This window comes from Branchiostoma belcheri, unplaced genomic scaffold (genome assembly GCF_001625305.1).
Source record: "Branchiostoma belcheri isolate BF01 breed outbred unplaced genomic scaffold, Haploidv18h27 scaffold13, whole genome shotgun sequence".
Lineage (NCBI taxonomy): Eukaryota > Metazoa > Chordata > Leptocardii > Amphioxiformes > Branchiostomatidae > Branchiostoma > Branchiostoma belcheri.
In genome coordinates, this window is record NW_017802713.1 from 4,324,030 (window position 1) to 4,345,024 (window position 20,995).

The window sequence follows — 20,995 nt, forward strand, 5'->3', positions numbered from 1 at the left end:
AATACGGAGACCTCTTGACGCAAGCTACCAATGAGAAGACAACAGCTACAAGATTATGAAACACAACAACCACAAACTACTGCCGGTACGCCTCATAATTTCTATTTCTTGGTAACAATCTTGCCGAATTTACCGGAGACGGAGGGATTACTACACGTTACCTTGTATTCATTCACGGTAGTTTCTTAAAGTTTGCGCTGAACAATAGCTTTGAAAAAAAAGTAGCAGTTTTATAATAACTATGACCGCGTGAGAAATACCTTATACACATTATTTTCGTACATTCTTATGCTTCAACACCATTAAAATTGTAGCAAAATTGTAGCAAAGTTGACTGGCGTCAGACTCCATCGGCCCAGCACAGATCGCCCGGCAGGACGTAAAAATAAACATTTGGCACGCCGCCATCGCCGTTCCGAGCCGCGGTAGACTTCGGGGTCTCGCACCAAGTTTTTTCGCTACGCGGTACGCGGGACACGACAGGCCTCCCGAAAGAATACCGCGGGATATCCCGCAATCTCCCGCGTGATATCCCGCAAACTCCCGCGGGATATCCCGCAGTCTCCCGCGTGATATCCCGCAAACTCCCGCGGGATATCCCGCAAAATCCCGAATCCCGATGATGCTTATCCCGCGATCTTTACTGTAAGATGTTAATATGATGAATGTTATGATATGCTATGAAGTCATGTCAACTTTGTACATGTATGGCTGAAACTTCAAAATAATTACGATCATAAAATAGCTACAGTATTATAATTGTGTGTTTTAAGATAATAAAAGGAACAAAGCTTTAACAGTTCAGGTCCTTCTGATCAGCTGGCTGACTTGCATTATGAATGTGCCCTTCCCTTACAGCATCTACAACACATTGAGAACAAGATTCTGGAAAGGGTTGCCTGGAGAGAGGTTAGTACTACTTTTGAAAATAGTTTCATCAGGTTTGTAAAGTATAGGTTATGAGGGTTTTCTTTTATACAACCAAAATTCCTACCTTGCTTACGTTTTGCGTTCTCGCTGCAAAAGCACCACCTACATCGGTTACATATAGCGGTGAGAAGCAGAACTCCAGTCAGAAGCTCTGAAGAAGGTGTCTTTAGAAAGGCACAGACTTTACTTTTACTTCAATCTAAGCATTGATAATAACTGGTGAAAATAAGCACATGTTGTACATCAGCTTCCTCTTGGATGGTGCACTCCAAGAACATTAAGAACCCACCACAATTATTGAAAAGTAGGGTTCCATCCCAGTGTGAATGGATCAAACCTTAACAGTCTGTTCTTATGCAGCTTGTGCTTATACATTGTAGCTTGTGCTCATTGGTGTGTTTTACTCAAAGGCAGTTTAGTGGTTATGCAAAACAGAAACCATGACGGTCTCCCAGTCAGGAAAAAAATTACCAACAATTGCAATTAGCTCATTCTTTCAGCTGTATAATGGAAGGAACAGGATGAAATGTAGTTTTACAGGTTTTCTAGATCTCAAAGTTGGTAGGTTGTGTTGCTGGTAATGTTAACAACTAACGTCAGACATAGATTGAATCATTGAGTGAGTCCATTCAACACTACACAGTCATAGCTGTCATAGATGTTATGTTGCTGGTAGCAACTAAAACAGACTGCCAATTACATGTAGGAAGAAGGAAAAAGCCACTGATCAGCTATTCTGTCTTCCTGAAGAGCATATTAAGAGACAATAATGTACAAGAGTCAACACAATATTGCTCATTTCTGCATGTTATTGCCCATGGTGACAAACTAAACATAAACCCCTGTCACAAATTCAGAACCTTCCCCCAACCACCAACCAACCAAGGTTGGATGAAGTTTGGGAGCAGCCTGAACAAATTTAGGTCACAAATATTGTACCTTTTGATACAAATTATTGAAATCAAGTCTTAATTATAGGCAAATTTGACCCTGAACACACCTTGAACACTGCTGACCTCCCGAACACCAGCCAACTGCCAAACACTGAACCTTCCACCCACCCCAAACAAAATGTTTATAAAATTTTGAAAGTTTCTTCTGTCACAGCTAAACACCAGCAAACCACATGTACAGCCAACCTTGCTCCCAACCTACTCCTAAGTTAAACCATGTTTTGGGGGAGTTTGGCAGTGTTTGGGAGGCCATGTTCGGCTACATGTATGTGTGACAGGGGCTTTACATTGTACATGGTACTGAATGTCACTGAAGAATGGGTGCCCGGCATTTGATCATGATTCCATTATTTCTTGATTACACAATATTGTGTCAATCAAAAACAGATCAATCAGCAATGAATGAGCCACTGAGTACTTTGTTTCTGCAGCTAACGAATGATGATTCAAAGTCCTTTGCAATATAATTGTAAATTTCAAGATGGTAGATTGTGTTGCTGGTAACAACCAAAACAGACTGCCAATCAGCAAAGAAGGAGTGTAGGTGGAGGCCTTAGTATTTTATTGTTGGGTCATGAGCAATAATACGTCATGACTGTAGAAAGAGCAAATGTTACATTTCTTATTTAGGTCACACTGACTACATGGATAACATCCACACATACATCAATTTTCGTCCATTTCCTAAAAAATAGAAGGTTGCTAAATATATACATTTTGTACTGTAGATCCTACAAAGAAGCTGAATTTTTCTGTGTGTTCGTTTGTTTGTGCAACCTTCTTGATAACTTAGATTTTATGATGAAGGCAACTTATTTTCTTTTGCCCAACTTATATTTCCTCGCATGCTTGCATCAGTTTTGGGGTCCTTAGCTTAGGATGTCATCCATATATTAGTCAAATCAGTCTGGCCTCATGTGTAATTGGCAGCCTTGTCTTTAAGGTCCACCTTCAGTCTGTCTTCTGCCTTTTTCTGACCACCATCAACAATATTGTAGTCCAGGGCTTGTTGATTGTATCATTACAACCATCGTAGACTGTCAGAGTCTGTTTGTGCGTTTTTGACAGCAGCTCTGGTCTGTTTGAATTCAGTACAATGTAGTACTGTTGACCTGTTTAATAGGGCACTCTTGTGTCCTGTGGCACCTGAAGTTTAGCATTTTATCCTACAGCCAACGGAAGAAAACTTGCCCCTCGCGATTAACAAGATGATGGCGTTTGAATCTGGACTAACCGTTGCCTATTTGCTGTTGGGACTTATTATCATCATCGTGAATGTTGCCGTACTCTGGGGAATCATCAGAACACAAGAACTGCACAAGGCGCACTACTTCTACATGGCTAACGTGGCCTCGTCAGACATTCTAACAGGTGTCGGACTTCTGTATCAAGCTTTTGATCTGTATCTCTATCGAGTTGCGGAGCTGAACAAACCGGACAACACAATGAACAGTAGGACAGTACTGCAGTATAGTCAGGTGATGTCTGCGTCAGCTCTAGCCCTGCTGTCTGTAAACTCCTACGTTGCCGTAAGGCATCCTATATTCTTCCGAACTCATTCCAGCAATGCCAAACGTAACGCTGTCGTAGCTATTGTATCCTCATGGCTTGTTCTGTCCTTATTTGTTTTGTCACCTACCATGGGCTGGAATTGTCTGGACATGCCCGTGTGAAGTTCTATCATCCTGCATATTTTGGTCTTTTAGCCACTGTTATCATATTTCTGGCTGTTGTGATGTTATTTGCATGCATTAGTGTGTTCTTGGCTATAAAACAACGACAGTCCAGAGGGTTTGGGCAGGTTGGGGGAGCTGTGTCAGTCCAACACAACAACCAGGGACAACATGGGGCAGGGCAAAACCAGCCGCACAATTCTGCACAAGATGAGGAACGGAGAAAGTTCAGGAAAAGTGTACACAAGGCACGGACAGTTATGATTCACGTGGTGGTAGCCTTTGTCTTTTGGCTGTTTCCTATCGTGCTCCTCTTTATTTGCACGAAGGTGGAAATGTGCTTGGTTGGTTTGTGGCCGTATCTGATAGCTTTGGTGATGACGTTGAACTCGCTCATCAACCCAGTCTCCAGTATTGTCCGCACTCCTGAGTTGAGAAAGGGAATCTGGCAGAGCATTACGGCTATTCCTCAAGCTTTCATTGCTGTGACACGGAGGAACGATGTAGATCCACAGGCAGGGTAGACTGGAAAATGCCTCAAACCAGCCAGGGAATTCTGCAGGTGTAAGTGAACAAAATGTTCCCTTGGGAGAGTCCACCACAGTTAACAACGTAACAGTCAGACAGGGCGGGGTAAGTACAAGAATGGCTTCACCCAAACCAAAGAGTTCAGATCTTCCCATGGTAGATGTAAGCTAAAACACCATGAAAATACATGTTCATTTATGACAGAGAGCAATTGGGTCATCATCATAGTACTACTAGTATGGCAAGCACTCTCTTACTCTTTTGTATGATATTGTCTAACTTGATTACTTCTGGGTATGGAAGTATGGTGGCTGAGGTATGGGTTTGTGTAATGTTTTTTCTGGACAAAGTACATGTAGGTTGACAGCATGTGGGTAGGGGAAAGATTGACACGTCAGGCAGAATGATGGGGGGTCAAAGGTCTTTATGCCACAAGCCACTGGCAGCATTGTGGTGGACATTGGAGGAGAGCTGGTAACATCACTACTATCACTAACAGACTGCCAATCACCATACCTGTCCAGTAGATCATTGAGTAGCTCATTTTTGCAGCTCATGAAGAGCATGAATGGCCAATTCATTAGTCCATTCAATCTTACAATGTCTGGCTTAATTGATGGTAGGATGTGCAACGACCAAAACAGACTGCCAATCAGGAAGAAATGAGCCATTGAACAGTTTTTTTTTTTCTTTTTGATGAAGTGTACATCAGAGAGAAGTCTGTACAATAATGCTAATGTCTGGCTCTTCAACATGCCCACCTATATATGGTGATAACCAAGACAGACTCTCCATTAGTGAAGAATGGATCATTGACTAGTTTACCAGTACAATGTATGTGCGCTACAAAATTTTCCTCAAGAAAATTCTCTGTGTATTCCTTTAACATCTCTGTGGTAACATAAGTGGCCACATTGTTACCTCATTAGCGATAGGCTATCTTGTGTAACTAAAAGGAGGTATATATATAGTTAATTACATTTATTGTATAACAAGTGCCTAGCTAGCTTGTGCAACAAAAAAAGCGTGTATACGTAACACACTGCTCGCTCACATATAATTAGCAGCCTTGTCAGTTAGGTTCAGTCTCCTGCCACCATCGACAACCTCGACATACATAGCCCAGAGATTGCACCGTCTAACTAGGTCTGTCAGGATCCAGTTTGTCTTTGTTTGACAACTGCCCTGTCCAGCTGCTGGTTACTGGGGATTCATCAGTGTTGATAAATCGCTCCTCTGCATATCCATAGCCAGGTGACCATTCTCTATACGGACTGACTGTAGAGACTGTTTTGGCCCCAGCCCTGGTTTGTTGGCAAAGGGCCTTCGCTTTACTACGTTAGGCCTGGCAGACGAAGGCTTTCTTACTTGCTCCCGGTGTGGAACCTGAATACAACCCCTAACGAGAAACTCCAAGCGTGCACTGGGCAGAAGGCTGGGCAGAAGGGCACAAGAGATTGAGCCAAGCTCCTTCTACATCCAAGACAAAGAAGCCCACCCCATCTACGACAACACCATGGAGTTGGGAATAGTGCTAACCATCACCTGGTGGGCCACAGGACTCGTCATCATCAGCCTTAACCTGGCCGTGCTCTGGGGAATCTTTCGATCGCAGAAGCTCCGCACGGCTCACGACATCTTCATGGCGAACGTGGCGACGTCCGACCTCCTAACCGGCATCGGAGTCCTGTATCGAGTAGAAAGCCAGGCGGAAGAGGACAAAGTGGACAGTAGGAAGATTAGTTCGACTGTTCTGATGTATAGTCAAGTGATGTGTGCAGCAGCTCTAGCATTGATGTCACTAAACTCGTACATTGCTGTCAGGTACCCCATCTTCTTCCAGAGTCATATTCACCATGCCAAACGTAATGCAGTTCTAGCTGTTATATCTCCATGGCTTGTTCTGTCCTTATTTGTTTTCTCTCCTAGTATGGGTTGGAACTGTATAGATACGCCCGCACCAGGCTGCACTAGCTTTTTCTACCCTGCATACTTTGGTATTTTAGGCACTGTTATTCTCTTCCTAGCCGGTATTATGTTGTTCTGTACCATCAGTTTATTTGTTATCATAAAACGGCGAGAAAAAAGAAGGCTTGAGCTTCAACACAACAGTTCAGGGCAAAATCAGCCTCACAACAAAGCGGCACAGCGACAGTACAAAGAAAGGGTGTACAAGGCAGGTACGGTTATGATTCACGTGGTGGTAGCCTTTGTCTTTTGGCTCTTTCCTATTGCGTTCTCGTTTGTTTGCCTGAGTGTGCACGAATGTGCTGCTTCAATCTGGCTGTTGATGCTATTTCTTGTGATGACGTGGAATTCAGCCATCAACCCGGTAGCAAGTATCGTACGCATGCCGGAGTTGAGGAAAGGACTCTGGCAGAGCGTTATGGCTATCCCTGGAGCTTTTGTTGCCATGAGAGGGGGTAACAATGTAGATGCAAAAGATGGACCGGGAAACGCCTCACAAAAAAGTGTCACTGATAGAATTGACCAAAACATACTGGAGCCAGAGTCCACCACAGTTTACAGTGTAACAGTCAGACAGGGCGGGGTAAGTCCAAGAATGGCTTCACCCAAACCAAAGAGCTCAAATCTTCCCATGGTAGTGGACTGATGTCACCATTGCTTTGTGCAGTGAAGGCCCCAAAATGGGAGCAGAACTTGAATTCCCTTGTTAATATCTCTGGAAATCCTTTTTTTTTCTTGAAAATTTTGGTCCAGTTTGGATACTTTCCAGTTCAAAGAAACAGGTAGGGTCTAAACTTTGCTACATTGGTTTGTTTATTAAATTTTCACCAGTTTATTTGATAATGACAGATCTGAGTGGTTAGGTCTTGCATGGGCAGAGCAAATGAGGTCAAAGGTAGGGTTTGTTTCCTGTTCTTGGAGTTTAAGCTGGTTTAATAAAAATTATTACAAATATAAAAATTGAATGTATATTTGGGAGCCAGTCCCTTGTGACTCTCTGCTGCCTAAGCATTGCTAAGATTGATATTTTGGAAAGTACTAAATTAATCAATTAAGGAGACCTGGTTTCGGTGTACTTAGAAATCCTTTTTTTTTTCTTGAAAATTTTGGTCCAGTTCGGATACTATTTGGCTAGAAGGAACAGGTAGGGTCTAAACTTTCCTTCTAGCTTTCTTTGGTCACGTTTTGTTTTATTTCTGATGAAGTGGGCATAATGACAGGTCTGAGTGTCTTTCTGTTTCTATTCTCCTAATTCTTACACTTGCAGAGTAGATGGATACAGGGTTTGTTAACTGTTGTCAGAGTTTAAGTCTGACTCATGATCAGTCAACCCACTTTTTTCTTTGCATATTTGAGAAGCAGGTCCTTGTGACTTTCTGGTGCAGAAGAATTTTTGAGACTGAAATATTCAATTTGAAAATAATTTGATGAGGCTTAATGTTTCAGTGCATTTACATGTAACTAATGAGCCTGTACATAGCCTTCAATGTCCAAACATATTAACAGTGTATTACCCTAACCCAACCATGTTAAAGAAAAACAGGAAAACATTTAAGGACAGAAACAATGTCATGTATAGGGCTATTCTATCTGGCATGAGAGGACGCGCGTCGTATGTGCTCCGTATGTAATTGAACTTCAAGAGCGGTTGCTCGTGTTATATTGAGTGCGTATACAGCTTATATTGTTTATAATACTCGGTTCATATACTCAGTTTGATTTTAATCTGTGAGTTCAACATGGAACGTGAAAAAGACGGAGGAGAAAGTGAATCCGTGCCGGTGACAACAAAGAAGTACAGGACCAGATCTGGGAACTCCACCAAGCCGTGGAATACACCAGCGAAGAACATCCGTGAGTTCGAAGTACTTTCCGAAGACTACGCAGACAGTGACAGAACGAAGGTATGTAACCTCAAGTGTCGCACCTCATCGGATCGCATTCCTTTGTGGATAAACGCCACTAAAGCCTACCTAGACGAAGAGCTTGAAAAACAAACAGGATACAAGTTCACCTGGAAAGACAAGAACTGTCAGCTCATTATCACAGATCCTACAAAGTCCGGAGAAAGCATTAAGGTAGTGAACATTCACTTCTACAAGTCGGGAACAATCCTGGTACACGGCAAGGGTTCAAAATGGTACGCCGAGAACATTTTCCCAAAAGTGAAAGTCACGGTTAATAACCCAGCAAGCTCATCCCAGAATCAAGATGGCGGACAAACTGCTGATCAATTGACACTGAATGAAGTCGAAACAAAAGACAACAACTCAGAGACAATAGAGGACCTCTCAGACCATGGCAAGTCCGCCATGATGGCGTCTGACACTGAACTCGACCAGACCACGCCAACTAAATCTGGTGCCACAGACTTGACTTCAGAGAAAGAGAATAGAACGGAATATACTACTCCAAAGTCTGTTACATCTCCGTCTATCCGCAAAGTGTTCGGAGGTCTTGAGAATATCATCTTGAGTCCCTTCACAAAGATGAGAGAATCTACCGGAAAAAGCAGAGAAGAGAAGTCACGACAGACAAACCGATCGCGACGCGATATTCTTGCCGACAACTCCCTCCCCGAAAAGAGTGCTGATTCCAATAGTGAAACTTTGTACACTACTTTGGTGGACGAACTGAATGAACTGAAAACTCTAGTTTTCAATAACAAAGTAGCGATGGACAAGCAGGGGCAGCAAGTCGCCGATCTACAAGCTAATGTCCAAAATAAAACGAAGAAGATCGAGAAACAGGCCAAGCAGATCGAAAATCTGATGACCGAACTCCAACACCAGCGTGAATTCTCTAAAGACTTATCAGACAAACTCTCTTCGAAGTGTGCATGTGTCTGTGCTACTCGGGGAGATGAACGGAGAATTCAACGGCTATATTCAGAAATCGTAAGCTCAGCAGCTCAGAACGACACCTATGCGCCCGACACACAGACATCAGCAACCCCCGACAAACAGGGCGGTGCTGTGTCCGACATGAAGACTCCGGAAGCCCCCCGTGACAAACAGACCCCGGCAGCCTCCCGCTCTCAGGCCCCAGTGCCCACCGGTACAGACACACGGATCCAGGCAGTCTCCGGTACACAGGAACCGGCAAGCCCGGCAATACAGGCTCCGACAGACCCCGGCAAGCAGCCCCCGGCTCCGACAGACTCCGGCAAGCAGCCCCCGGCAACCTCCAGTCCCGACTCACGCGCCCAGGCAGTCCCCTGTACACAGTCCCCGACAACTCACGACACACGGGGCCCGACAAACCCCGGCGCACAGGCTACGACAACCCCAGGCACACAGGCCTCGGTAACCTATCCAGCACAGAAAGAGAAGAAACAAATCAGAATCTTTGCCGACTCGCTTTGGAATGGCGTTGATACAAACAGAATGTTTAAGAACAAAAGTTCGAGCATCGTCAAGTCCAGCACAGTAAGAAAAGCCTCTGAGAATGTCAACTCGTCCCCTGACAACACGACGGAGCTGGTCATCTTACATGTCGGCTCAAACGACATGGACAACACAAGAGCACGATCAGACAGTGTGAACATTTGCATAGAGGAAACTCGCAAATTGATCAACAATGCAAAAACATCATTCCCAAATGCAACAATAGCAATGTCTCAAGTCCTCCCAAGAGGGTTGCATATGGATTCCACACTCAACAAGAACATTGCCATGTACAACGACAACGTCGAGAAACTATGTCTGGAAGATGACCGATTATTCTACATCAGGCATCGGCTGTTGTCACAGGAACGGTCGCTGTACAAACCAGACAGGATCCACATCACCCCTGACGCTGGCGTGAGTCTGTTAGTGGCTGACGTGAAGCGAACGCTGCGCCATCACCAGCAGTCCGTCGCAGACAGGAGCAGACAACACTCGGGCCACAGCGGGCAGCAGACGAGACCACCCAGGAAAACATCGAGGGAAAACACTGTGACCTACATGCAGTCCGGACGGTACGCTCCCCCGAGCCGCTTCTCACAAGCCCAGCGGAATCCGGCACCGTTACTCCCGTGGAACCAGTCACCCCCAGCTCCTCAGCGAAGATCCAACTGGAACGAACGGCAAGGGTCGAGATGGAGTGAGGCACAGGACAAGCGCCAGGCAATAGAAACGCTGATGAACATGATGAAAGACTTCCTTAGTCATTGAACGGACACTTGAAGTTGAAAGAGGTTACGGAGGTAACGTTTTCATCTCTTATATGTATACAACATAATAGTGCCTAAATGATTAACCGTAAACTACCCTGTCTATATTAGTATAATTCATACAGGTACCTGTAGGTGTGATACATTTTATATGAATATTTGATTAAGCTGTATCAACTCACTTGACATGTAGCTAAGCTCGATTTATCTAGTTTTATTCTATTTCTGAGCTAAAATGTTAGCCGAAAAGGTTGCTCTAAAATTCTGTTCTTGGAACATTCAGGGAGGCCTTAGGCGTAAAAGCCATGATGATGAGTTTGTTTCCCACTTAGCTGAATTTGATTTTGCTTGCTTACAAGAAACCTGGCTTAAACCGGGGGATAGTTTTAGTATAGATTCTTTTAGTTTCTTTAGGAGTGATAGAAGTATGAAGAAAACGTCCAGAAGAAATTCTGGAGGCGTAGTTATTCTGTTTCGGAACAAATTCTCAAAAGGTATCATCAAACTCCCTACTAGGCACCCAGATTTTCTCTGGTGTAAATTAGACAGAATATTCTTTGGCCTACAACGAGATTTGTTTGTCGGATGTGTCTACTTATCTCCCCAAAACTCAACTTCTTTCGAAACGGAAAGCAACCCTGTTTTTGACATGTTACAAGAAGATATTTCAAAATTTGCAAATCAAGGAGACATACTGCTCTTAGGAGATTTGAATGCTAGAATAGCTTCTATACAAGAGTCTGTTATTCAGGATGACTGTTTAAGCCATGATTTTTTAGATATTCAAGAAGACATACCGCGCAGGTCAAGCTGCGACAAAGGCACGAACAGACACGGTAATCAACTCTTAGATCTCTGCTCGGCGGCCAACCTCATAATTCTAAATGGACGGGTACCAGGTGATCTATCAGGAAAACTCACATGTCACAAGTACAACGGATCGAGCCTGGTAGATTATTACATCGTAAATTCAGAATTCTTCCCCAAAGTCCAATATCTTAAAGTAAATGACATATCCGTATTTTCCGATCATTGCTCATTATCATGTTCGATAGCCACTAACTACTCACCTTTTATAAAAGAAGCTAAAACTCCAACACACCCGTTACCAACAAAATATGTTTGGGATGAAAATTCTAAAGTCAAATTTACAGAGGCACTTCAGAACCCTTCAATATTACAAAACTTACGGAACTTTACGGATAAGCCCTTCTGTAATGTCGACACAGCGGTAAAAGAATTTTCTGACATAATCACCCAAGTAGCTGATAGGTCACTTCGCAAAATTACCCACAATAAGAGCAAGAAAAAGAAAAAAGTGAAAAGTAAACCATGGTTTAATCCTACATGTGCTTCCCTTAAATATAAAGTTAGACAATTAGCCGCACAGTTATCTAAATGTCCATGGAAACATGACATTCGCAACTCATATTACTGTAATCTAAAATTGTACAAAAAGAAAATTAAGACAGAAAAAAGACTTTTTAAAGAAAAACAATGGCAAAATCTCAGAAAACTTAGCAAGGAAAACCCACAAAAATTTTGGAGAGAGATTAAATCCCTTAGGCAAGAAGACAATGATAATCAAAAGGAAGATAATGCCATTGATCCGGAAGAATGGAGAACTCACTTTAAAACTCTTAATGATCTTGTAGATAGCGACGAACCCCATGACGACTTTCTACAACATGCTGCTCAACAATGGCCTGATAAGGTACACATATCAACAACTAACATCACATCAGATACAGGATCTAAGAAATGCAACGACATCATTAGCACACTACAAAACTCAGTAGAAAATCCACTTGACTTCGATGTCTCAGAAATAGAAATTCTAGATGGTCTCCGTAACCTAAAAGCGAACAAAGCATGCGGCACAGATTCAATTGGCAATGAAATGTTAAAATGTGGCGATAAACAATTCACACAACCTTTAAAGAAACTTTTCAACACTGTCCTTCAATCAGGGAACTTCCCCCGCCAATGGAGTCAGAGTATATTAGTTCCGATTTTCAAAAGTGGTACCCCAACAAACCCGTCAAATTATAGAGGAATCGCTATATCTAGTTGTGTTGGAAAACTATTTACATTTATACTAAACAAACGACTCCAACGCTTTCTTGAAGATAACAATATATTGTCTGCATTCCAATCCGGTTTTCGAAAGAATTTCCGCACAAGTGACAATGTCTTCGTGCTTAAAACTATCATCGACCAACAAATTTCTACACCGGGCGGTAAATTATACGCCTGTTTCGTGGATTTCAAGAAAGCGTTTGATTCAGTGTGGCGAAACGGGTTATTTTACAAATTATTATCATCAGGGGTAGGGGGGAACTTCTTCAGACTTATTCAGACAATGTACTCTAATATAGAATATTGTGTCAAAACTTCAAACGGTTTATCAGCATACTTCAAGTCAACCTGCGGAGTCCGCCAGGGGTGCAATTTAAGCCCGCTCCTGTTTAATCTATACTTAAATGACTTCCCAACATTACTAAATTCACCTTTATGTGATCCTGTCATGCTAAAAGATATTTATATTAACAGCCTTTTCTGGGCCGATGATTTAGTACTCATATCGAAGTCAGAAAAAGGCCTCAAGGAATGCTTAAAAAGATTGGACAACTTCTGTTCAACTTGGAAACTGACAATTAATAGGGATAAAACTAAAGTTATGATTTTCTCAAAAAATGGACAAGCTAGTAAAAATCGCCACTCCCCTTTTCAAACACAGGGCCACACAATAGATATAACATCCTCCTACACATATCTAGGAGTCGACTTAACCCCCTCAGGAACTTTCAAACATGCCAACAAAAAGTTTAGAACTAAAGCTCTCCGGGCCTCTTTCAAACTCAAATCATTATTATCATCCAATCACAACCCGTCTATCACTCTTGCACTAGAACTCTTTAATAGTCTGGTTAAACCAATCTTACTCTACTGTGGGGAAGTGTTGGGCTCTAATATTCAATCTAGGGACTTAGTTTTTAAAGGAATAGTAGAATCTCCAAATGAAAATTTACGTGATATATTATCTAATATTCTATACCCGATAATAGGATCACAAATAAATATCCTCAAGACAAACCGTATGGGGAAGAAAACTGACCATCCACCCAACCGCCCTATACTCGTCCGTCTTAAGAAATACAGTGATAAACAAAACATTATACAAAATTCAAACCAAATAGCAAGCCAAAACATATTTATAGAACAACCCTCAGTTTCATACGAAGTTCCAGATTTAGAACATGTTCTCTTAAACTATTATAAAATACTGCTCCGTGTTCCCAGAAGCTCCGTCAATGCCGCCGTAAGGGGAGAATTAGGAGCGTTTCCATTATACATTGATACACAAACCCACCTTATTAAATACTGGCTCCGACTACACAACCTCCCTAACGATAGAATAGTTAAGAAAGCTTACGATATTGCTGTGGAACAAGAACACGACTGGGCCGTTCATGTGCAAGACATGTTATGTAAACACGGTTTCCAAAATGTTTGGCTAAACCCAGTAGTTAACGCCAAACATTTTGGAAACGTGTTCAAAGAACGGCTCAAAGACACGTTTGTTTCTGGCTGGAGGCAAAATATCAGAAATTACAGCAAACTGAAAACCTACTCCAAAGTCAAATCTGACTTCGTTTTTGAGAAATATCTTTCACTAATACAAAACAAATCTTTCGCCGCTAATATAACCAAAATACGAATTAGTTCACACTGTTTAGAAATAGAAAAGGGACGCCATAACAATGTACCAGCCACCCACAGATGTTGTCCTATTTGCAAAGATATTGTAGAAGATGAATTGCATTTTATGTTAACATGTCCAGCTTACAATGAAGAAAGACAAACACTTATGAACTCTATCGCCAACAACACAAGTATTACATTACCTAAGACAGTCTCAGATACCTTTACTTTTCTAATGTCATGCCCCGATGCAATCTCACCATATATAGGCCAATATATTTCTAACGCCTTAGTTAAAAGAAACAATGTCATTTCCGAAACAGTCAACTGATTGCTTACACATAACAATGGAATCAACTATATATATATATATATATCCATTATACTAGTAATACTTAAGTATAGGACAGAGTAGTATTTAGTTGTAGATTTACAGAACCCCTGTATAATGTTTGCCATTCCTTTTGTATACTAGTACGATGTAACTTAAGTTCGATTCATATACAGCATGAATGTAGTACTCTTTTACGCATTAGTTTAGATTTTAGATTTGTACTTAGTACCCCTAATTGCCATACGATGTATCCGTACATTAGTTGTGCAATAAACTTTGACTTGACTTGACTTGTATGTAAATATTTGCTAATGCATGACAAGGACATTGTATATTCTATAAGGTACATTCTATGTAAATGGGAAATGGATTGTAACCAAAGAATGACTTTGGCTTAACTGTAGATTTTGAAACTGTGCCAGATGAAAGTATAGTCGATAACATTTACAATGTATTACTACATTATATATTAAGTAGATTTAATTTAATATATTAAGTATTGCATAAATTTTTTAACCTTGTTCATTGTCAATGTGTGACATATACATGTACTTGTTAGAGTACAACATAGTAGTACTGTTACTGTACAGTAGTCACATGTATATGTAGCTTTATTTTATATCATGTCCTGTGGACATAAAAATCTACTATATTGTATACTCTGGAAATTTGGCTAGCCAATGTCAAGGTCAATGACCTTTAGAACAAAGTGTTGAAGGCTCTTTAACATGTTAGACATGGGACTGTCAGCTCAATGTATTATTAGAGAACTGGAATCTTTGCTAGTTCATGTAGAAAGTGTGAAAATTGGGGTTCAAAACAACATGCAACAGCTTGGATGGGATTCAAACCCCCAACCATGTGGTTCAGAAGCAGGATCACGAACCACTGTGCCATCCCATTGCAGGCTATGCCCTAACACTGGACGCAGGTACTAATTACTAAATACTAACCCTAGTATTAGTTTACCACCACTACAAGACCATCTATTTATTGTTCTGGGTGGCTGAGCTTTATTAAGAGACACACAATACCAGTAGGTTGACAGCACATGAGTGGGAGGAAAGATTGACAGGCAGAATAATATTACAGGAAGTCAAAGGTCGCACAGAATCTGACCCGAAGCCATCAGGATTTAGAGGTCACCATGGGGGAATTCAGGAAGCTGAAAATTGCATACTCACCAGAAATCTGAAATCTCTGATATCTAAATTAATGGTTTGGATGTACATTATTTTATATCATACTTGGGCCGCGATAATGTTCGATAACGGGTTCTGGACCGGGCCGTACTTACGGTAAGGCCCAGGCTCCATGGCTTTCATAGAACAATTTGACACGTTTTGCCCAAACTGCATGCGCCGCTTTCGAAAATTCGAACACAGAATCCGGACGTTGGAATTGATGTTGTTGCATTTTAGGGTTTAGTGGCACCAACTTTTGGCTCATCTTGCATTGAAAGGCGCATTTCCTTCGGCCGTCGGGCGATCCGACCCACGGTCGGGCCGATACCTCGGGCGATACGTAATACCCCGTGTTGTATTCTATATGTATTATGATTGCTTTTATCATGTGTTGGGATATTCCTGTTCCAGGGTTCACCGCTGTATGAAGCCATTTTGACCTCCGAGATGCCGCGGCCATCTTTCCAGACCTCACCAGGGTCAAGGGTCACCAATGGCAGCATTCCCCACAGTTCCACTGCTTCAGAAATGTAAGTTCCAACTTCAATGTAAAAATATACTTTGACAAGCTAGCAGCGTGTTTGATAAATTTCTACAGTAAGTTGTCACACAATCACACAAGTTCCCACAATCAATCCATTTTATCTGACACTGACACAGTGTTCTAGCCAGCCAGAAATTTTTTCTGTCACCTCCATTTTGTTTGGCATAATGTCATGTCAAGTGGCTAATGTCACTGTCACAGTGACAAAACTAGGGGGGTCTTCATGCTCCCTGAAGAAAATTTAGAAATTTTGACCCTCTGAAATGCTATTTCCTTCATTTTGAAGGGCAAATTTTGCTGGTGTACTACCGGTAAGCTGAGTTTAATGACATCTCTTTCCATAACTTTATACGCTAATTTTTGTCTATCAAAGATGTGGGCAAACTTTTTATCCTTCAAGTTCCGTTTAAGAAATAAGACGGAAAGACAGAAGCTTTCTAGAACACTGCATTGACACAAGGCTGCTTTTGAACCCGACTTAGGAAAAAAAATCAACAGTTTTCATTACAAAAGTCTCAACAATCTATTTTATCTGACATTGACACAAGACCGTGTTTGAACCCGTCAGGTACCTGTCTCCCACGCGGTTCTCGGCAGCCCAACAGTCGCCGTATCGCTCTCCGAGCAGCGCCTCCTCCAGACTGCACTGCAGAAGTCCAGGTCCGCACAGACGCAAGTCTCAGTCTCTACAACTCTTCTACAACAAGGGTGAGGAAGATAATGTTCACTTTTAATTTGGTTTAAAGCATCCAGTGCAATTTCTGGATGGCAAAACTGGTTATTCTTTTGATGTTACAGTAGTAAGTTGAATCAATCCTGTCCCAAAGCCATATACATGACTGTACATGTACATACTGATATCTGTTAAGAAAAAATGTCATGTCGCTGCCAGAAAAAGGCTGCTCTTACAAAAGGTAAGTTGAAGTTTGTTTGTTTTTTATTTATTTGTTGAAGTTTTTTTTTTTAAATTTTGGTATTTTTCTATTCACAACATTGTGACCTGCCAGTTACCAAATGAGAGTAAATTTTACAGATGCCTAAAGGTGAGTGGTTGTTGACAAAGCAAAATTGTATTCTCCTATGCTCCAGTGTGTAAGCTAGCCTACATGCGGCTGCAGTCCCTCTGCAAACTGCTATGTGTCTCTGCTGAGATGGAGCATCGCATCTGGACAGCACTGGAGTTCTGCCTGCTGCACAGACCAGAGCTCCTGAAAAACAGGCATCTGGATCAGGTAGGCAGGAGAAGAAACAACCTGCTAGATTAATCTTCTGGATATTCTGTTGAGATTAATTCTTACAAAATGATTAGACTCAAGTTAAAGGCATGTAGTAGAATTTCAGGGCAGCAAATCTGGATTTTTAAGTAAATTTTCTAGTCATTCTTCTAATGTAAAACGTTAGCATCTGTGAGGCAAAAATTCCATGTCTCTGACAGAAAACAGTTGCTTGTTTCAAAGACAATCAAACTCTACTACTGGATGAATTACAGATTACTGGATAAATTACAGATTCTGGACTAATTTCTGTAATTTATTTTTGAGTTTGAATCGTCTTTTGATTACCTGGATATCTGATATTCATTAAACATGTTACTTGTTTTGTAGGCTGGTTCTAGCTGTAATTAATGGATGGTACCTACAAAAATAGACTCCTCATATAACTTGTCATCAATGTCTTCCATGTTCTCTTGTTCCATTGTGTCCACTGACATCCACGACCCATCTCTGCAAGGTCCCTGGTGATGTTGTTTCCAGTTTATCCTGAATGAGTCTATCCCTGTTCCAGATCGTCATGTGTTCAGTGTACGCCATCTGTAAGGTCAGTGGGTGTGACACCAAGTTCAAGTCTATTGTTGCAGCCTACAAGAACCTCCCCACAGCCTCGCAGACCGTGAGTACCGTAATTTCATGTCTTCAGATGAAAAAGAAGTTTTTGTCATGTTTTTTTTCTAATTTGAAGCCCAAACAATACTGTAGCACAAAAAGTTTACCCAATTGTCCAAACACAGATCAAACTCTACTACAAGTCAGGATAGAATATGGAAATAACTTCCAGACGTTTTGAGTGACACCCGTCGCTCGTCTTCAATCAGTGTCACTTGAATGAAAAGCGGCTTACATGCACATGCCAATTTTAGCTTTCATGAATAAAGAATGGTTCAAACATACTGAGAGAACAAGTTGACACTAACCACATTCAAGGAACTGGACAAAACAGTTGAACATGACAGACTTCTTAGTGTCATTGTTATGTATTACTAAATGAGAATAAGGTAGTTTATGGTAATAGTACAACACCATAGGAACTGCTACAGTCCCTTGGATGGTGGCAGGGTTGGGTCCATGTACTAGAGAGTTCTACACACAGGCATCTCCTCCAGTTCAGAGTGGGGTTGTAGATGCATTCATAGATAGTTTCCTTAACTCCATGCTCGTACCACCGTCAAGAATGTCTAAACTCATTAGAAATGTTAATTTGCTTGACAGTTATTACAGTGTCAAGTAGCAAAATGTTACTGTGCTGAAATAAAAAAGAAAGATTGTCCTTGAATGTGAACTGTCTGTCTGTGCAGGTGTATAAGGAGGCGTGGATCTCAGGTGAGGAGTATGATTCTATCATCGGGTTCTACAACAGAGTCTACATGCAGACACTCAAGAACTACATCCTCAGGTTCACCTCTCCAGATGTGGTGAGTCTAAATTTATCTCATCCGTGCTTTTATCATATCCTTGAAGGAGACTGCTAATTAAAAATATAATATCGAAACCTGTTAATTGTTAATAATAAGTGATTCTTCAAATTGACATAAAAGTTACATGGATTGTAGAAAATATATGACATTGCATAATTATAAGTATTTTTGCAACATGGACGGTATTCTTTAGTAGCTATGGGTTTTTACGGCTACGTAGAAGATTGTAATAGACTGTTATTTGTTAAGCATAATTTTTAACGTACTGATGATGGGCTGGTGGTTAGGCTAGCAGACAAGAGATGGAGAGGGCATGGGTTCATTTCCCTGCATTGTTGGCTAGACATTGTGTCCATGGGAAAGGCACGACTTTTCTCATTCCACCCAGATGTAAAATGGGTACCTGACTTTGGTTGGTGAGGTACAATGTAATAGGTGGTGGGAGACTCAGAGGGATGGGCTCCCCTTCCAACATCATACCTAAGATGCAGTGGCTTAACATAAACCTACTTCTCCTACTGCTTTTAACCTAAGTTGATCTTGTTTGTCATGTTGTTTGTCCCTGATGTCCAGATGCCACAGCTGTCCCCCCTGCCTTGTAAGAGCCCCTCCAGGTTCTCCCAGTCTCCTGTCATCACGTGAGTTACAAACAAAGTTACTTGATTGTGTAATTCTACAAGGTAAAACTTGTAAAACTACAAAAGAAGTAATTACCTGTACAGCATATTGGTACATGTACATTTGTAGTTGCAGACAGTGATAACGTTTACTGTAGCTGTTTTCTTTGTGAGCATACAATCATGTACATTAATGCTTTTCCCTTTGAATTTGGAAAGACATTGCAAATTTGTAAAATCTCTTAACTACATGTACTAGGTAGAAGTTATGACAAATTAAGTGTGAACAAATTATAGAGAAAAATAGCTCCTTTTGATTGCCACTTGTAAACTGTATGATCAGTTCATTTAGCAACAAGCTGAAATATACCAGGTCCTGTATGGCTTCAAGGCCTCCATTGTAATGCTGTTTCTGGATGGTAAAACAAAAAAAATTAACATTCTAGATGAGGAAATCTGTTACGAGTAGTTGAATAAACACTGTTGTTCCTGTGTCCCAGTGTGCCAGGCAGGAGTAACTTCTACATCTCCCCCTTGAGGGAGTCTCCCTTCAGCAGCCCTGTACGCAGGGAACTACTGTCTCCTGGACAGATGACACCACGGTAGGTAATTTTGTATTTCTTATTTATTGAAAATGAAACAACTCAATCATTACTCTGGGTCAGTCAAGGCAGCTTACATTGTACGCTAGTAACAGCTGACCCACGAGAAAACAGACAAATGTACAATGTGTCAAAAACATTACCTGCTAATACTAACAGTACATCCCATCCAATAGTGAGCTCCCATTGGTGGTTCTGGGAATGGGAATGGTTCTTTCAAGTTAGAGGTGTATGTATGGTCAAATTCATCAAGAATGTACTGCACCTGTGCAAAATCCAGATTTTCCATGCTTTTCATCCAATGTTTGGCTAACGTTGCATCAGAATTTTAGATGAGATGTCATCCATGGATACATACTACATGTACATGTACCTTAAAAGCAACGTTCGATTAAGTGCCCTGATCCACCCCCAACAGCAATTATATAGACTGCATAGCACAGGCTGGATGTCTGTTTGAGTTTTCTAGTTTTATAGGGAAACAGTCTTCTCAATTTTTGTTCAACCTACTGTTTAGCCCCACATGTACATTGTACATTGAAGCAAAAGAATTGAGTTGGCATGTTGGCAGTGGCAAAATTTTGAAGCAACATGGACCAAACATCCAACAAAAATTTTAAAAAGCCATAGCATGTTTTGCACAGGCACAGTACGTTCTACCAAGTTAAACGCACCTGAAAAATTCAGCTTTATCGACCGAGGTTGTTCTATAGTCCATGTTGAGAGAATGTTCCCTCACTAATACATGTAGTACAATGTATGTACCATATTTCCTGTCCAGAACCCGAGCCCTGTACAGTTTTGGGGAGGGCCTGGGGTCGTCGGAGAAGCTGCGGGCCATCAACGAGTCGATGCGGGCTGCGGCAGCGGGCAAGAGAACCTCCCCGGGTCAACCCAGGTCACAGAAGAGACTCAAGTTTGATGCAGACTCCACAGACACAAATGGGTACTATATATAATTATATGTCTTGACTACATTTGTCAGTGTATAAAATGTGCATGTGGTTTCAGTGCATGTGGTTTAAATGGCTTTTGCACAAGTTTTAGCGGTGTGTTACACTGCTGTTACAGTGTTTTCAATTGTGATTTTAACCTGATTTAGTCAGGGA

General features: G+C 41.4%; 2 protein-coding genes across 3 annotated transcripts in view; both read left to right on the plus strand.

The window, feature by feature from the left end:
* LOC109463769 (retinoblastoma-associated protein-like) overlaps nt 1–20,995 on the plus strand; it is a 78,626-nt gene that overhangs the window by 56,667 nt on the left and 964 nt on the right. For both annotated transcript variants that reach the window (XM_019760625.1, XM_019760626.1), the window contains exons 19-27: nt 859–909; nt 15,843–15,961; nt 16,544–16,683; nt 17,065–17,207; nt 17,761–17,865; nt 18,548–18,664; nt 19,241–19,305; nt 19,785–19,886; nt 20,668–20,832. In XM_019760625.1, coding sequence (XP_019616184.1) covers nt 859–909; nt 15,843–15,961; nt 16,544–16,683; nt 17,065–17,207; nt 17,761–17,865; nt 18,548–18,664; nt 19,241–19,305; nt 19,785–19,886; nt 20,668–20,832 — 1,007 coding nt within the window. The remainder of the gene's footprint in view (nt 1–858; nt 910–15,842; nt 15,962–16,543; nt 16,684–17,064; nt 17,208–17,760; nt 17,866–18,547; nt 18,665–19,240; nt 19,306–19,784; nt 19,887–20,667; nt 20,833–20,995) is intronic.
* LOC109463807 (G-protein coupled receptor 6-like) lies at nt 5,248–6,723 on the plus strand. The gene has a single exon (XM_019760674.1). The coding sequence runs from the start codon at nt 5,601–5,603 to the stop codon at nt 6,696–6,698; it is 1,098 nt and encodes a 365-aa protein (XP_019616233.1). The 5' UTR covers nt 5,248–5,600; the 3' UTR covers nt 6,699–6,723.